Here is a 16,684-nt window from a genome sequence, read left to right as displayed (position 1 = left end):
ATACTGAGTTCCAATACAAATCTCTGAAGGAATCTTGGATGTTCTCTCCAAACTACTAAAAACCCTAAGTATTGTTTGCTGTGAAAAGTAAGAAAGTATGAAAGCGTGTGTCGCCTAGAATAATGCCAGAGCACATAAATATTTGGTTAAAATCGGCCAGGGGTATTTCTGTAAATGTTTATGACTTGGGATTTAAGTCGGTTGGAAACCTAATCGGGTCTTGCGCGCTTTGGTGTCGATCGACGGCACATGATGTGCATTGATCAATGTTTATCTTTGAATGTCGACCTCCAGACTAGTTCGATGTTCAGCTACGGGCTTCTTCTCCTTTTATCTCCAAAATGCACCAAAATCACCACTTTCCTCCAAAACACTCCTGAACCTGTAAATATGCTAAAAGACTCCAAAACAAATAATTATGTCCTAAAACACTAATATACCATGGCTAAAATTGGGTAAAACCCATGGTATATCAACTCGCCCAGACTTACCATTTTTTTTGTCCTCAAGCAAAACACAGAGTAGTCTTTATGAAAGAGTAATGCATAAGATGTCCAGCTTCCGTTGCATATCATATGTGTTGAATAAGTCCAATATCTCAACTGTCACTTGTTGATACATATTGAGCGTTGATCGATGCTATTGAGTTAGCATCGATCGATGCTACCTTAGACAAGCATTAGCGAGCTGATCGATATGTTCCCTAGTCTTAACAAAATCAGCTGTCACTTGTTTCTAGAAATCTTAGCTCAAGAGAATCTATTATGGTACAGAACCTACTGGCGTAGTTGTCCACAATCCTAAAATCGCGGTCCTAGTTAGCTACTCTAGAACACATGCATTAATAGCAATTTTATAAAGGTTGTTTAATTACCACCTTAGCAATTCTATAGTTTTGGCTAATCTTTCATAACCATAATAACCATAAATCTAGCAGAGTAAACTACTCAGACATAACAAAGCAGAACATATCAATTGTCTGAATAAAATGCATAGATAGAATAAGGTATAAAACCTGGAGTTCCAAAGCTCTGAAGGAGTCTTGGATCTTCTATCCAAACTACTAAAAACCTTAAAAAACCTTATGCTGTGTAGAACTGAAAATAAGAAAGCGTGTTTTCCCAATACAATGTCAGAGCACATAAATGTTAGGACAAAGTCGGCCATTGGTAGTTTTGTAATTATGTGGAACTTGGGCTTCAAGTCGGTCATGAACAAGCGGCCTGCTCTCGCGCTTCGCTGTCGATTGACGACAAGTGATGTTTGTCGATCGACGTTTGACTCTGAATGTCGACTATGGCTGAATGTCGACTATGGCTGGTTTGATGAACAGTTATGAGTTTCTTCTGTCTTTATCTCCAAAATGTTCCATAATTATCACATTGCTGCAAAACATGCATGAACCTGTAAAGACTCTAAAAAGACTCTAAAAAGACTCCAAATGATAATAAATAAATTTTAACACACTTATATACTGTGACTGAAAACTGGTAAAATCCATGGTATGTAATTTACGTTAGAGTAATGTTATTTTACAGAAATACATTGCACCAAACTCTAAGTTCTATTATAGAAATTCTCTATTTGAGTGGAAAATATATCAAAATACATTGGAGATGGGCTAAGACATTGTAACAGTTTCATGTTCAAATACAAAAGAAATAAAATATCATATCTAAACATTAGTTTTTAATAATTGTTGTCTTTGTAATCAACAATCTAAACATTACAATGTTACATAATTAATAGAAGACTGAATTTCCTCAAGCGTTCGACTTTTGGTTTCTGGTACGAGTTTTGATACAAATATAACAGTAACCCCTTAAATTGTAGCGAAAACATAAAATGTTCCTGAAAACAATTTGGAAATACATTTCACATTTAAATATAGAGTGAAAATTGGCTGAAACAAAAGAAGTAAAATTGGAACAAAACTTGTACCTGCAGGACTCCAATTCATTAAGAAGTTAAATGCAAAGGATATAATCCAAGATCCAACCCAGCTAACAACAGTCACAAGACTTCCTGCTGATCCTTTTATATCTATTGGAAATATCTTGACATAAAATGGAATTTCAAATATCTAATTTCAACTAAATCAAACAACAACTGTAATATAAGGAAAGCATAGAGTATATCTTATTTAACTTGTATATTAAGGAATAAGTTTCAATAAAGCAATCAAAATCATACGGCAATGAAAAATATATATACTTAAACCACACAACAAGGAACTCTACTATACTAATCAACACGAAAATTTTTTTCATGAAGTTATTTACCTCTGACATAATGACCCAAGGTATCCCATCCAACCCTAGCTAAAATGAACCTGTATACACCTGACGGGAAAATGGAAAATAACATCATATCTTTTGAAACTATGAATAACTTTTTTAAAACTAACACTAAATAATGTTTCGGATTAAAAACTTACCAGAACGCCAACGAGTGCTATATATGAAGCCCATCCACTAAACGTCCTTCCACCCTACAATTTGGTGAGCTCACATTTTATTTTTCTGGTTAAGCGGTGAGCCGGCATTTTATGATATACATAATTACATACATATATACATAATTAGCGTTGAAATATGCTACAATTATTTATATTAACAAACGAGTAAAATGTTTCACAAAAAACAAACGAGTAAAATAATCCTTAATACTTTTCTAGGCACTAAACTCAGAGCCAAGATAGATATTAAAATAACATGAAATAAAAAGTAGAAATATGGAACAATAAAACAATATGAGGAAATTATATACACAAAATTTGATATAGTTATATTTGAAGATTTAATTGAATCCTTGCAACCGTTTAAGTGAAAGTTTGCATCTGTTTAAGTGAAGGATTGCAACTGTTTGTGATTGTATCTATTATTGATGAACCGTTGCATCATTTTGTGATAAATCATTACAACCATTGATAATTAAAGTTTTTGGTGATGAACCAATGTGATTTTTAGATAACCATTTCAATTGTTGATATTAACAGTTATAACTTTTGGCTAGACATTGCAATTGTCGGTACTAACCAATTGCATCCTTGGTACTCTATATAATGAGTTGTGGCATTGACAACTTAGAATAAGAAAGAAATAAAAAAAAATTGGTAGAAACAAATAGGGATTCAATGCTCAAAGATCATCAAAAATCTTTGAAGAAACACCTATAAACACTAAATCTTTATTTGTTTTCTTGTATCTTAGCCTATAACAAGAATGATATTTTGATTCTCTTATCTTACATGAGGATTTTGTGTAGCCAAAATCTTAAAATAGGGTCAAAATAGTCTTTAAGAAAAGTGACCTCGTACGTGATTCAATCCTTATCCAAGTTCATAGTCCACATCCATTCGGTTACAAACACAAATAACCAACAATCTTAAAGAGCATATTCTTGTGAACTATGATTTTTTATTTGTGAGAGATAACATCAAATTTTGGAAAGTTAGAAATGCTCGAGAGAGAGTAAACTTTCAAAGATGAAAAATAAGATGTAACACGGAAGATCAAACGGAGAATGACGATTATATATATAATGGCTAAATTCTCAAAAGTCTCAGTATGTCCGCTCTCTATAAAGAAGCAATAAATGATATGATTAACTCAATCATGGAAACAATATTTGGATCTTATATATCGAATCATCTACTATGTTGCAGCCTTTAGGCTTCAAGATGATCTTTAAAAAGAAGATGAAAAAGTTGATGGAACAATTGACACTAAGATTCGATCAATTATTCAATGGTTTAAACTAAGAGAAGATATCGATTAAGCTTATACTTATACTCTAGTTGCTAATATCTCTTCTATAATGTTATTAATTTTTTAGCAAACATTAATAAACCATATGGTTCACCGGAAGGGTACAAATGTATTGTCACCAAATGGGTGCGAACAAGTCATCAACGAAGCGGTGCAAACGAGTTGGAATCAAATGGGTGTTAACATGTAGACACCCAAGGCCTGCGAACTAGTCTTGACGGAAGAGTTGCAAACATGTCATGGACGAAGATGTGCAAACAATTCGTGGCCAAATGGGTGCAATTTGCAAACATGTCGTGACCAAAGAGGTGTTAACGTGTTTTCACCGAGAGGGTGTAAACGTGTCATCACCATAAGGGTGCGAACATAACTTTACCAAAAGGGTGCAAAAGTTCCGAAAGGGTTCAAATGTAATGTTACCAGAATGATGCTACTTGCATCATGCATGATGTTGATCCGTATGGATTCAAGTGAATGACGATAGGGGCTGAGTCATCATGATTGTACAACATATTGTTCATGGACAGTGTTATGGATCGCGCCCATGGGAAATGGATTAATTGCTCAGAAAGAGGTGCATATGAAGAAACCTAAGATTTTATTGTTCCTTGTATTGAGCATTAAGTATATAGTTTGATCAAGTCATTGTATGAGCTAAAGAAAGCACCTAGATAGTGACATTAAATGGTTCATGAGTTTGTCATATCAAGTGGTTAAGTTAAACCAGTAGAAGAAATGTTTATATAACAATTATGAATCTGATAATGGAATAATAATTTGCTTATATGTTATGAAATGTTGATCATTGGTGCTGACTTTAGACAAGCAGAGCTTACAAAAGCATTATTATCATCAAGTTTTGCAATGAAAGACATTGGAGAAGTGGATGTGATTCTTGAAATTTGAATCATACATAAAAGTAAAGAAGTATCTTTGGTACAATCTCATTACACTTAGAAAGTTCTTAAGAGGTTCAATTGTGAGAGCACTCCCATGGATACGGGTGTGAAGCTTGCGCTATACACAAAACAAGCAATATCACATCTTAAGTATTTACAATTGATGATTCCTAAATACATACTATGACGAGCACTAGGCCAAATATAGCTTATGTTACATGGATGTTTAATAGATACACTGTAATCTTAGTAATCAATAATAGAAAGCCTTAAGACGGGTCCTAAGTAATTAAAAGAAACCATAAAATATGTCATAGTTAAATTTTTCTTTGGTGGTAGAAGGGTATTCAAATGCAAGTTGGATTGCTAACATATAACATCATTCTTCTACAAGTGGTTGAGTGTTTTACTTCCGTGCCATTAATTTCATGGATTTTAAAAAAGTAAACTTTCATGAAATTTTTTACTATGGAATATGAATTTATAGCATTATACATTCCGGTAAATAGGCAGAGTCAATATACAATATCATAATTTTTTCGGTCTTAACGAAATATACAAGATCATTTGACGAAATGATTAGCTAGGGACTTCGTAACTATGTATGTTAAAGGGATGAGAGTAAATTCCATTTTCAATCTTTCATTGTGAGAAAATAATTTCCCCTCTAATACAATATTAATACAATATTAGAGGCTGAATTCAATGTGTAAAGCCTATACTTAAAGATTGAAGCACATGTTTATATCATCCCAAGGTATGTACTTGGATCTACAAGAAAAAAGATATGTTGAAAAGTTTTTCTTAATAGACACTTTGAAAAAGTCATTTGTAGGTGCATGAATAAAAGTACCTTACTACCTATGAGTGTGAAGTGATGCCGGTTCATTAACATGAGACTTGAATTTGTATATACTCATCACTCATGAACGGATAGGGACACAACTTATATTAGTGTCGAGCAAACACTTAGAATTGTGTGGAAAATTGTGTGTGTTATTTTCATGTGCCCAAATGGGTTGAGAAGGTATAATCTGCATGTCATCATGATTCTCAGGCATTTGGAATGTGTAATACACTAAGATGAAAACTCTATTCTTAGATCATTTTTATTTATGCATAAGTTTAATATATGTCATAATTATTTAGTGAATATGTGATTACACTTAAATGATGGAGGATTGTTGGAAATTTAAGTGAATCTTTGCAACCGTTTAAGTGAAGCATTGTATGAACAATTCTAACTATTTGTGATTCTAACCATTAGTGATGAATCTTTGAAACCTTTGGTGATAATAAACTATTGAACCCGTAGGTGATTAAAAACTTTGGTGATGACCTTTGTGACTTTTGGTTAACTATTACAACTGTTGGTATTAACAATAATAACTATTGGCTAATCATTTCAATCGTTAGTGCTAACAATTGCAACCCTCAGTACTCAATATAATGAGTTGTGGATTTTAGAAAATGAGAATATGAACAAAAAATTAAAAACTAATTGTTAGAAAGAAATAATATTAATTGCTTAAAGATCATTAAAAGTCTTTGAAGAAACATATATAAACACTAAAATTATATTTTTATTATTGTATCGTAGCATAGAACAGAAATGAGACTATATATTATCACATAAAGAGATTTCGTGTAATCCAAATCTTAGAATAAGATCAAAACACTCTTTAATAAAAATGAGTCCGTGCTCGATTCAATCCTTATCCAAGTTCATAGTTGATATCCATTCGGTTACCAACCCAAAAGAACCAACAAAATTTTGGTTTACAGCTGATGAAAAAATATTCCAATGTACAAATCAATTGGATAACCTTATTTGATTTGGGGAATTTTTTTCATTAACATTATATAAAGCTTTATGATATATAAAATTATGTATTTTAAAGAGGAGAGAACCTGTAAATAAAATGATAAGGCGACGAGTAAACACCCGATAAATGTGCCCGCAGCAGAAATCTGAATTGTGTAGATATAAATTAGAGGAATAACCTAGAATAAATATGTAAAAAATTATTAATTACAAGAAGTAGTGGTCGTCTGCCTGATTTATCCATCAGAATTACGCCTATAGTTGTCATCGGTATCTGAAAATAATTAAATAGGATCAACCACAGATAATTTGGTTGCGATGGATACAACAATTTGGTTGTTGGTTCATTACCATTTTTTATTGTTATGTGCAAAAAAACATTTCTTCTTGTGTGTCAATATTTTTTAAATAACGAAAATGTGGATTGATATCCGAAATAATTTTTTTTTTCAGTATTAATTTTTTTTTAAAAACAAATGCTACCATTTTCTGGCTAATGGTATTTTATTTTTGATGATTTTAAGTTTTAAAAATATTATTCTATTAGATTACCATTCCAAATATTTAAATTTTTAATGTTGAGAAAGACATTTTTTTACTGATAAGAGTAAAACAATGAAAACAAATAAATAAATAAAAACTTACCTGTACAATAACCATTGCAATCATTCCAATTTTGGAAGAAACCCCTGAAAATAAAATTAAAATGATTACTTACATTTAAGTTTTAATCTTGTGTGTGTACATTAATATTATCTGTGTATGTACCCGCAAATACGAAAATAGAGCTGGCGTAAAAGACAATTCCATTAACACCTCCAAATTGTTGCAATACCATTAAACCAACTCCCAACTAAACTCATTTGACATTTCATCATGGAATATCATAGATTATCGGACATTCAACCATATAAAATTATTGACTTGTTTAACTTACAAGTAGAGATTTTGAGTACTGCTCTTGGAACAAATCAAATATACCATCTTCTGAAATTTGTGACAGTCTGCATGTATACTCCTTCAAAAAACCAAGAATGTTACACATTTTAAAAAACATTTATCAAAAAAATATAGTTCAAGAAACTAGAATTAGTGATGTTTTACTTTGATCTCACTAGATTCATAAGAAATGTCTGCAGATTCTCCTCTTAATCGTTGCAATACAATTTCAAATTCTTCCCATCTGCCAACTTTTGCCTGAAAATACTTGCAAACAATTACTACCATTCGTTATCAAAACCATAAAACCCTTTTCCAAACATTATGACATAAAATTAATATATTATTAGGTAACTATAGGAACCGTATGATTACCTCATTATCATTTTTTATATCACATGCACTAAGATTTTTTTAGTATAGGTAACAAATTACTTACCAACCATCTCGGTGATTCTGGAATGAAAATTAATCCCATCATTTGTACAACACATGGCATCATACCTAGGGTATTAAACATGAATTAATGACATGTATTACTGGTAAGATATACTTATTTTAGAAAGTTTACTTTATCAATATTATGTTTATATGTATATTACCTATCAAAGCCAATATTCACCAACCAACAAAAGAGCCTAGTAGATATGTTATGGAGACACCCAAACATATCATTAACTGCATATTTTAAAAAACTTATAGATAATTTATTGACATTTCAGCAATATAATAAGACAGTGAAATATTTAAAGAATACCTTTCACAAGTGGAGATATTTTGTAAATTTAGTATTTGTTTAAAGAGAAATTCAATTGTATTTAACCTGATGAACAGTTGTAAAGCAACCTCGAAGATCCTTAGGAGTAATTTCAGCTATATATACAGGCACCTGATCATTAGTTAAGAAACACTAAATCTATTGAAGAGATCAATTCAAAATATTTTGGTATATCAACAATTTTCAACAATATTTATGGTATATGAACGATTCAACATATTGCTGAATCATAGAATGACATGTTAGATACAATTCTAACTCGGTTACCAACCAACGAATCTGGAATTATAAATTTCACCATATAATTTCCTATCTAATATGTCAAGTGTAGAATGTCAATGTTTGGTATAGAACTTAAAAGTTCATTCATTGTAGATCAATAAGTCCATAATCTTACAAAGTTAATGTCCAACACTTTCATCATCCGTTTAAATTTTTGAAAACACAAAGGGCGTATGACTCATTAATGATTGTTTATACAATATACAACCACTAAATATTCATTATTCAAGTTGGTAAGGTTAATATATTTTACCACAAACGAAAGAATGCCCATCCCGTAACCGACCAAGAATCTTCCAACGTCAAGACAAATTGTAACCTAATTAAAAAACAAACAACATATATTTGTTCTTCAAATACATTTAAAAAAAAAGAGGGAGACGAAGATACCTTAGAAAGGCAGATTACTAACCAACCAAGACTGCAAAACATCTCTGAGAAACCCATTGTCTAATAAAGATGGAGATTGTTTACCAACTTAACAAATATATGTATTATATCTTTTTTTATGTAAGAAAAAAATGTAATTTACACCTCGTCTGCCAATCAAATCGGAAATTCGTCCACTCATAGCTGTGCCAATCATTGCCCCAACTGTCAGAATCGAACCGAAGAGCGAATACTGCAAGTATTTTGAAACATTCAAAGCTGAGACATCAAGTATCCGACTAGAAGATTCAATCGAATTCTTGATCATGTGTTTAGTCGTGAGATCACTTAGCTATGAATAATATAGTTCCCTCAATACTTAGGCTCGGAGTTGTAACAGCGGATTGAGCGGTGCATGACAAACGGTACAACTGCGGTGCGGTTCTAACAGTTATAAAAACGTATAGATATATGGTATATGTAAAGATTTTTGTTACTGTTAACTGCGGGGCGGTGCAGGCGGATTTAAACATTCAAAGCCTTAATGTCATTTTCATTTTCATCCATACTATCTCAATCTTTAACCTTTTACATAAGACATTTTCAACATCACAATCTACTAGATACTATTCAATACCCTTATTAAAATTACTTAGTTAATAGTGGCGTTATTGAATTCATTCACAAAGTTGTAAGCATTTAGGTAAGTTTTGCTTTCAAAGTATTATGGCCAACTGATATGGCACATCATGATACAATATTTGTATTATTATTCCGACAAACGGGTGATCAATGAAATGTGGAGTAAATCGGAATAAATGGTTGATACTACTGACAAAATTCTAAACAAGCCAGAGCTAACCCAAACTGATCTTGTAAAATATATACAAAGTGAATAGAAATACAAGACAATCAATTTGAAATTTCATGACATCTTCAGTGCGTTGGGATGCTTTCAAAGTGTTAGATGAGTTACGGTTTAAAGTGGAAAAGATTACACAAATACACACTTTTGATTCAAAGTTACATAAGAAATTTTTCAATTTCTGGTTCATCACAATATACTAGATACTATTCATACGTATATATAGTTTTTCTACATAAGCGTTAGGAAAATGGACGGAAATCGTGGGTCACGGTGGATCATCGCTGGGTTGTTTGGTTCCTATTGATATGTAGATAGAAAGTGAGTGGACAAGCTACTTATAAATGGATATGTGAAGTCCAATAAAATGATAAATCATATTGCAAATTGATAAATGTAGATGCGACTATGTCTTGAGATTGTGATGGAATATCGTTATGATCAATGTTTTTCATAAAATACTAATACATGGTATATTATTTTGTTCATAAAACTTATTCAACCATACGTCGTTCATAATATTTATTTCAAAGGTTGGTTCGTTTTAAATTATTTATCCAAAATAGAAAAATATGAAAACATATTAAAAATATAGTTCATTACATGATCAAAATAAATTATAATTTTATTTAAATAAAAAAATAAATTCATAAAATATAAAAAAGAAAAGGAAATAAAATTAAAAAGTTAAAACTTGGTTGGAAAAATGGAACTAGGGTTGTAATCATTTTTAGACATACATAGTTAATTTATCGATTAGCTAATCTGGATTTGTTTTCAGAATTACGGTTTAGATCCTTAGAAAATCTGATACTGTCAGTTTCTCCGTCATATAATATGTAATTTTTTGTCAACCCATATTATCTGTAATTACCTCTAATTTTTTTTTAGTTCTTCATCAATCCGTTAGCTCTTCACAACGGATCATAGATACTTATCAGTTATCACAATCCAAACACACTGATTATGTTACCTCTGCCACAGATAGATTCAAGTCGTTGGTTAAGTCGGACTGAACGGGTGATGAGTATCCTATCTGCCAAATATGTGAAACGATTTTTCAAGAATCAACTGATATATACGTAAATAAAATGAAACAGATTACAGATTTAATAAGACGTTATAACTCACAGCTGAGCCAAAAACGAAGGACCAGCCACAGCTACAAAGTAGTGAGGAATAGAGTTATAGTTGTAGCCGATGAGTCTTGATTTTCTTTCTCAATAAGTGAACTTTCAGGAGCAAGATCCATTTCCCATTTCTATTTGTGGGTTCTAACTTTCCTGCTGAATGTTTTGAGTAAGACAAATTACAGTTGTTGGAAAGAATCCAGTGGGGTAGTATATAGAGAAGCGATAAGGGTAAGACGTATGCTGTTTTATTTTATTGCTAATTTGTAAGCTAGTGAAAGTATTTTTCAAATATAGGGGCACAGAATATTTGTTGCAAACAAAACGCAAATGTGTGCCAAAAATTCCAAAAAGAAAAAAAAAATAAACAGTAAGAATATGTTATGAACTTATGATATGAAGGTTTTTAAACAATTCAAATTTCTATATACAATTGACAAAGATATGTTTTCGTCCGGTTAATAAAGTTTGTTTGGAATAATTATATTACTGATTATTATACTTGGTAGTTAGTAATGCCATTTAGTCCAATAGTTTGACTAAAAATTAATTAATGATAATATACTATGAAATCTTAGTTTCAAGTCTCAGAACAAACATAATTATATGATTATTGGAGAAAAATGCTTAAGAGATCTTTAACAAAGAACAAAGAGTACTGGCAAGTGTGGATCTTATAGGACGGTTCAGGGTAATACAGTTAGACGTGAATCCTCATAAGACATTTTGAATTATCGCTAGAAGAACTGTCTGTAATATTTAACCGGTAGACAAAGAGTAACAAGAGATACCATAATTAACCAGTAGACAGAGATGTAGGAGGCAAGAGTAACAAGAGATACCATATTTAACTGATTTATAACCTTCATGTATGTACTCATAAAGAGCTTGCACTCTCTTCCACAAAGTATTGACTATTACCTAATCAAACCGGTTTTCTCATGGCCAGACGACATTTCTTTATACAAGTTATTACATGGTCCCATGTGGATATTCCTGGTATTGACCCGAAGATAAAAATTCTGCAAGTTAATCCTCATCACCAGTCGGTAAGGCAAAAAATTTGCAAGTTCGCTCTAGAACAAATGATATACCATGGATTTTACCAGTTTTTAGCCATGGTATATAGTTGTTTTAGATTCTATTTATTATGTTTTGGAGTCTTTTTAGAGTCTGTTTAGAGTCCTTACATGTCTAGGTATGTTTTAGATAAATGTGGTGATTACAGAGCATTTTGGAGCTAACGATAGAAGAAACTCGTAGTTGTTCGGAAACCAGCCAGAGTAAATATTCGGATAGAGTGTCGATCGACAAACATCTATTGTCGTCGATCAACAGCAACCCGCGTAGATGGTCCGACTTGTTCAGGGCCGACTTAAGCCCAAAGTTCCACATAATTACAAGACTTCCCTTGGCCGACTCTTACCTAATATTTATGTGCTCTACCATTATATTAGGCAACACACACTTTCTTATTTTCTACTATTTACAGCAAACAGTTTGAGGGTCTTCAGAAATTTGGAGAGAAGATTCAAGACTCGTTCAGAGCTTTATATTGGAACTCCATTGATTTCTTAACCTTATTCTATGCATTATATTTAGATTATTGTTATGTTCTACTTTGGTATGTTTGAGTAGTTATCTTTGTTAGATTTAGGGTTAATTAGGGTTATGAAACATTAGCCAATACTATAGAATTTCTAAGGTGATAAATATATGAATCATTAGTTAACCTATTGTTATTTTAGGCGCATGCGACGGCTGGTTTAGTTAACCTAGTGAACACATCGATTAGAGCATTAATGCTTATCTGAGCAAGTATTGATCGACACTCACTCTATAGTATCGATCATGCTCGATCTTTGTTAACATGTGAGAGCTAGAACAAAGACTTAGTCATCTGATTAGTAATTGCATGCGAGAGCTGAATTACTTGCTTACTGAAATCGATTTCTAGGATCAAACCTTAGCATCTATAAATTATAGTTCTGGTAACCTGAATGAAACCTTAAGTCTAGCAACCCTTCTTCCGTCTCAAACAACTCCTACTATTTATTTTCTTGTTATTTACATCTTTCTATTATTTGACCTAGCTTGATCTGAAACTCAAGTCTATTGTGTGAGATATTGAGTCTCTGTGGATATGATCCTTAATTACTGCAATGGATCTCTTATTTGAGAAGGTTGCTCTTGGGGTAATTTGAGCACATCAAATTTGACGCCATTGACGGGGACTCAGAGAGACTAGGTGTAGGATTTCGTCTACATTTTTATTTTTAGTTTACTTACATAAATTTTTTTCTTGGGTTTCAGTTACATGCATATGAGTACCAGAAGCAATGAGGGGATAAGGCTCTAACTTGTAGAGCCACATGATTTAGAACGCGTGATCCATAAGTCTAAGAGGGCAGTTGACACCCTCCAAGCAGAAATCAACAGCGTAGAGATCCAAGTATTGAATGACACTGCTCATTGATATCACTTAAATCACCCTAGAGAGACTTTTACTCTCTCAAATAAGAGATACATTTGCAATACTTAGGGACCGAATCCACAAGAAGCGATAGCACACAATGGATTTATACCAGTTCCTCCATAGTTATGCTTATCCTAGCAACACTGTTGTTAAGAGGGTAATATATGACATCAATTTTGTTGTAGAAGTCTTCAAATATCTTATCCTGATCCTGCCAGATTTTCTTCACTAACTTCGACTTCATCTCTACTATATGTATCCTCATCTGGTGCATTTTGGGGGTGTAGGATTAATTCCAAGCATCTAAAAAACATCCCTTATAATGTGGTAAACTCAAATAATGCCCTCTTGTCTTGGGTCTTGATTGGCACAGTAGATGATAAAACAGTAGCAGTATGCTATAGAAGGAGTATGATACATAAGCTGAATGCTTTAGCTAAACTGTTTAATAGAATGATTGGTAGAGAAATATGAATATGTTATTTTAAATTATTATAAATATTAGTATATAATATATAATATATTTATTGCTAATGAATATATTTCTAATATATATATATAAATAAATTAATTATAAAATTAAGAAGATAATTTATTTATTTTATTTAATAATTTCAAAATTATGTTTATATCTGAAAAATATTATTTTGAAAATAAATTTTATAATTAAAATTTCTATTTTAAAAAAAAATATTTTTATTGTAAATTTACTTTTGAAATCAAAAATTTATTTTCTGGATATAAAAATAACTTTTTGATATTATTAAATAAAATAAATGAACTAATTATATATTTTCCTTAATTTATAAATTATAAATGTAAATGTTATTCTAAAAGTTTCATCTGAGAGCTTTGACCAGAGAGCATTTAGAGAGCACTAACATTGAGTAAATGTGTTCTAAATGTTTTTCTAATAAATGTTGATTGGATAACTTAACGCATAATACTAATGCTCTACCAATCAAGGCATTATCTACCATCTCCAATTTTGCTTCTATATCTTCCTTAGAAACATTGATGATCCTCACATCGAGTGCTTGTGCATTGCCATCCTCATTTATGTATACTCCATACTCATCAGACTGCACTACACAGATCTTCCTTCTTGTAGGGGTAGCAGTTGAAATCGCAAAGCTCTCGTGGTGGTCTTTGTGTGCCCAACTACCGATCAATGCCTCAAGATTCTTGTCGATTGTGTCCTCAAATCGATTATTGAACGATGGCTCATGTTGGGTGTCAATCAATGCTTCACCGTCAGACTTGCGTTCTGCTCCAGCCACCAACGAAGCAATGTGGTTGCAATCATCATAAGTGAATTTCTTGTCACCATTAATGGTGTTCTATTACAAAAAAAAAACATGGAAGCCTTTTCAATAAAACCAATCATGGACAGGAAACTATATTGAAGAAAGATCATTACCACCGCACGAAAAGGCAACTCTTTGATGAGGGATTCGAAAAGGGTGGAAGGAGAAACGCCTGTGGAGCTTAGAACAGAGTCAAGAAAAGCAGGAACAGCTATTGAAGGAACTTGTTTGAAGCTTATCGACAGTGAAGTAATCACCGAGGCTGCTAGCCAGCCGGAGATAGATATCAGAAAGACGTCAATTCTTCGTCTCTTCGGTATTAGGGTTACGGAATAACTCTATCTTCACGGGCTGCACCACCACATTCGGCCCAAACACGTGTCGGCTTCACAGAGTCCGACTTAGTGACATGGAATCCCATGTGGATAGCCTAAAAGTGAAGGAAACCCTTTTTATAATAATATACTAGGATCGGCCCGCCGGCGGGATATACTTTACTTGTGATCTAGATTATTATTTTATGTATAATTTTGTGGTTTGTGTTTTAGAATTTCATTAGCAAGAAATGTGTATGATAATGATTTTTTTGTCTTTTAGAAATTTATAGGTCTTGAGAGATTATATATAATAAGATATATTTTTCTTGTTTACAATACTTGTTTATGTTGTCCAAAAAAAAAAATAGTTGTCTCTATGTTATAAAATTGTGGTATTGATATACTGTGAGCGCTTTAAATGGTCTTCATGTTGTTTCATTTTACAAACATTCGAGTCTACATTAAAGTGTACTAAAGGAGGTTTTGTTGTTTTCTATAATTTTAAATTAAGTTTTGGTTTAATATTAATTTAAATATACCTTAAGTATACAATGAACCGGTTAAACAAATATATTATGGTAGGTAAATAAAAATTTTGTTTTGTTTTATTTATTATGAACGAACTAAAATTATTCGTAGTAATATTATTTAATTTAGATAACTGAAAATTATATTCAAGAAAGCAAGCTACACAAATAAAAGTTAGATATGATCAAAATAGTATTTTATCTTGTTCATTCAAAATTTTATGTACAAATTAATTTAATTTACAACTGTTTTTTTTTTTTAAATGAGATTTAGAATAATTGAATTATCGTCTACAATCTTAAAAACAAACAGACATACAAATAGGTTTTTTGGTTTAGTGATTAAACAGATTTATCAATCTAACTATATTTACAGTTTTGCAATCGACAATATATATATATATATAATTTTTTTGTTTTAATTTGATCAACCTGAAACGTGTAATGTAAAAAAGATTCTGGACAAAATGGTTGTGTTTTAGCATAAAACTATTTTTTGATTAATCGTGTTTAATTTTATCTATATATCAAACGAATGGTGGAGAAGAGTTGTTAGCACTATCTATTTAATTTCATATATTCCTTTTATTTTTTCCCCATTTTTTTTATTTGCAAAAAAGGTTTTCAAACTTCTTCCCAATATTTCTCTCTTTTCTTTTTAGATCTACTTTCTTATGCAAAAGAACCACCGTGAAACTTCTGGTTCCACCGCAACTGCCACAAATTCTTGCACCACCACTGTCCGCACATCTTTCACCGCCACTACCGCAACTCCTTTATGGCCTCTCCCCAACTCTTTGCATCGCCACTGCCGCAACTTTTTCACCGCCGCTGCCGCAACTTCTTCACCGCTGCTGCCGCTGCCGCAACTTCTTCACCGGCAGCCTGCAACTCCTTGCCCTCTTTCTTTGCATCCAGCCACCACAACTCCTTGCACGACCACCGCTACAACTCTGTTTACCACTACTTCCATTCCGCTCACTTCTCATCCGCTATCACCACCGTTGCATCATACACCACCAATTTTATCAAATTTATTGCCAGCAGGAGATCTGTTCTTTCCTTTTGACTTTCTTGTTATTGAATTTTTACATTTATTATGCAACAAAATATATGAATATTTTTAATATTTGTTATAATTTAATTAAAATAATTTTTTTTTGTATAAATATTTTCAGCTGCCAGAAATTAAACCGGAGG

At 32.0% G+C, this 16,684-nt stretch overlaps 1 protein-coding gene across 1 annotated transcript; it reads right to left on the bottom strand.

Moving 5' to 3' along the window:
- Positions 1-1,693: 1,693 nt before the first annotated feature.
- On the bottom strand, positions 1,694-10,763 carry LOC106293751 (sugar transporter ERD6-like 5). The gene is given in 17 exon segments (XM_013729403.1): positions 1,694-1,851; positions 1,942-2,056; positions 2,283-2,342; positions 2,438-2,491; positions 6,581-6,640; positions 6,706-6,768; positions 7,140-7,183; positions 7,263-7,347; positions 7,432-7,512; positions 7,599-7,691; positions 7,873-7,937; positions 8,036-8,111; positions 8,257-8,322; positions 8,747-8,812; positions 8,884-8,943; positions 9,026-9,115; positions 10,701-10,763. Coding segments are annotated over 16 exon segments (1,167 nt in total). The 5' UTR covers positions 9,080-9,115; positions 10,701-10,763; the 3' UTR covers positions 1,694-1,726.
- Between the last annotated feature and the right edge of the window lie 5,921 nt (positions 10,764-16,684).

The sequence above is a fragment of the Brassica oleracea genome, chromosome C1 (genome assembly GCF_000695525.1).
Source record: "Brassica oleracea var. oleracea cultivar TO1000 chromosome C1, BOL, whole genome shotgun sequence".
Taxonomy (NCBI): Eukaryota; Viridiplantae; Streptophyta; class Magnoliopsida; order Brassicales; family Brassicaceae; genus Brassica; species Brassica oleracea.
Note: the sequence above shows the minus strand (reverse complement) of the source record. Positions and strands in the feature narration are given on the sequence as shown.